The following is a 2,500-nucleotide window of genomic DNA, read 5'->3' as shown; positions in this document are numbered from 1 at the left end:
GAGCCGTCTACAGTACGTCATTGGCCGAAACATTTAAATATTCCCGCCCACCCCCTCCCATCAGAGTTGCAATTGGGCCTCGGCAGTTTTAGGTTTGGGAACCTCTGGCCTAGCCAATGCTGGTAGCGACCCAGGCCATCCGGTAATAGGCAGCCAGTTTCACAAATGCTTTTAAACTTTTGAATAGGATACATCAACTCTAGTGGGCTTATATACTGACCCAAATAAAGTTTTACCCATTATCATTTAACATTGTTAGGCCATGCTACATCATACTGTACATGCAGGTGTCTGAACTGATTCTGCAATGGTTATTGCATTTAGCAAGACGTTTCAGCTAAACTCCAATAACTGGCAGTCGGAGGCTTTCTGGTGGAGAATTCTCCAACAACACCTTGTCATCCACACAACTCGTATTCCCTGGCTTCTCTTAGGACGATGCTGGCTGTTGAGGTAAACATGGAATCAGTTCCGGTGTGGTGTGTGTGTGTATGTGTGTGTGTGTGTGTGTGTGTGTGTGTGTGTGGGGGGGGGGGGGGGGGGGGGCAGAATACTGAACCCATTGTGTGTGTGTGTGGGGGGGGGGGGCGGGGGGTGACAGAATACTGAACCCATTGTAAGATTTGGGAAACCGAATATTGAATCCCAGTTATTTCGCATAAATGCACCAAAAACAATTAAACCCCTCTGAACATGCTGATAATGCAGGGCCCTCATCCAAAACTCTCTCAGGCTCCGATTGGTTGGTCATACCTGGGCTGTTCTCTGATTGGTTGGTCGTACCTGGGCTGTGCTCTGATTGGTTGGTCGTACCTGGGCTGTGAGTTGGATTGGTTGAGAGAGTGCAAGCTGGGGTGGAGGGGGCGCGACAGGGGGCGGGGTCTGTGCCTGTGTGCTCTGTGATTGGCCCTGCTTTGTCTGAGTCGGCTGCTGATTGGCTGCTGCGGCTGCATGGGCGTGAGCTGCCAGGAGCTGAGCCTGAACCTGAACCTGCTGCAACAACAACTGCTGCTGCGCAGGGAGAAGAGCGGCCAACTGGAGGAGGAGAGGAGAGGAGGAGGAAAGGAGGAGAGGAGGATGTGGAGGAGGAGAGGAGGAGGAGGAGATGAGGAGGTGGAGGAGGAGAGGAGAGGAGGTGGAGGAGGAGAGGAGGAGAGGAGGAGGATGAGAGGAGGTGGAGAAGGAGAGGAGAGGAGGAGGAGGAAAGGAGAGGGTAGAGGAGGACAGGTGGTGAAGGAGGAGGAGTAGGAGAGGGTGAAGTATGAGGAAGAGGAGGAGAGGATGAAGAAGAAGAAGAAAGACCAAGAGAGATAAAGGGAGAGAGAAAGAGAGGTGAGCTTGGGTGCAAAGCAAGAAGCAAGCTGAAGAGAACAGCTGTGTGTGTGTGTGTGTGTGTGTGTGTGTGTGTGTGTGTGTGTGTGTGTGTGTGTGTGTGTGTATGTGTCTTACCCCTGCTAGCTGGCTGCCCGTCAGCATGAGTTGTGTGTGAGGGCGGGGCATCTGAGTGGGGGCCACTAAAGACACACACTCCTCCATCTTACCCTGGGGGGAGAGACAGAGAGAGAGAAAGGGAGAGAGAGAGGGAGAGGAGGGAGACGGAGAGATGGAGGTATGGGGAGAGGAGGGAGACGGAGAGATGGAGGTATGGGGAGAGAGGGAGACGGAGAGATGGAGGTATGGGAGAGAGGGAGGGAGACGGAGAGATGGAGGTATAGGAGAGAGGGAGAGAGAGATGGAGGTATGGGAGAGAGGGAGAGAGAGATGGAGGTATGGGAGAGAGGGAGAGAGAGATGGAGGTATGGGGAGAGAGGGAGAGAGAGATGAAGGTATGGGGAGAGAGGGAGACGGAGAGATGGAGGTATGGGGAGAGAGGGAGACGGAGAGATGGAGGTATGGGAGAGAGGGAGAGAGAGATGGAGGTATGGGGAGAGAGGGAGAGAGAGATGAAGGTATGGGGAGAGAGGGAGACGGAGAGATGGAGGTATGGGGAGAGAGGGAGACGGAGAGATGGAGGTATGGGAGAGAGGGAGACGGAGAGATGGAGGTATGGGAGAGAGGGAGAGAGAGAGAGATGGAGGTATAGGAGAGAGGGAGAGCGAGATGGAGGTATGGGGAGAGAGGGAGGGAGAAAGAGAGAGGGAGAGATGGAGATATGGGAGAGAGGGAGAGAGAGGGAGGGATAGATGGAGGTATGGGAGAGAGGGAGGGAGAGAGAGATGGAGGTATAGGAGAGAGGGAGAGAGAGAGGGAGAGATGGAGGTATGGGGAGAGAGAGAGGGAGAGAGAGAGATGGAGGTATGGGGAGAGAGAGAGGGAGAGAGAGGGAGGGAGAGATGGAGATATGGGAGAGAGGGAGAGAGAGGGAGGGATAGATGGAGGTATGGGGAGGGAGGGAGAGAGAGAGAGATTTTATTGGATCAGTCTTCAAACCATGAGTCCTGACACATGATACATACACAAGAGTGCACACACACACACACACACACACACACACAAGAGT

The 2,500-nt window shown here is 53.7% G+C and overlaps 1 protein-coding gene and 1 long non-coding RNA gene across 6 annotated transcripts in view; one reads left to right on the top strand and one right to left on the bottom strand.

The window, feature by feature from the left end:
• Nucleotides 1-2,500, bottom strand: part of pou2f2a (POU class 2 homeobox 2a) — a 68,106-nt gene that overhangs the window by 17,678 nt on the left and 47,928 nt on the right. For all 5 annotated transcript variants that reach the window (XM_042107910.1, XM_042107913.1, XM_042107911.1 and 2 more), the window contains exons 5-6: nucleotides 1,450-1,542; nucleotides 814-1,035 (exon numbers count right to left, since the gene is read on the bottom strand). In XM_042107910.1, coding sequence (XP_041963844.1) covers nucleotides 814-1,035; nucleotides 1,450-1,542 — 315 coding nt within the window. The remainder of the gene's footprint in view (nucleotides 1-813; nucleotides 1,036-1,449; nucleotides 1,543-2,500) is intronic.
• The window catches only part of LOC121721192, a 15,612-nt gene that overhangs the window by 2,315 nt on the left and 10,797 nt on the right, over nucleotides 1-2,500 (top strand). The gene's annotated exons all lie outside the window — the stretch shown is intronic.

This window comes from Alosa sapidissima, chromosome 10, assembly GCF_018492685.1.
Source record: "Alosa sapidissima isolate fAloSap1 chromosome 10, fAloSap1.pri, whole genome shotgun sequence".
Classification (NCBI taxonomy): domain Eukaryota; kingdom Metazoa; phylum Chordata; class Actinopteri; order Clupeiformes; family Clupeidae; genus Alosa; species Alosa sapidissima.
This window is presented reverse-complemented; position numbering and strand designations above follow the sequence as displayed.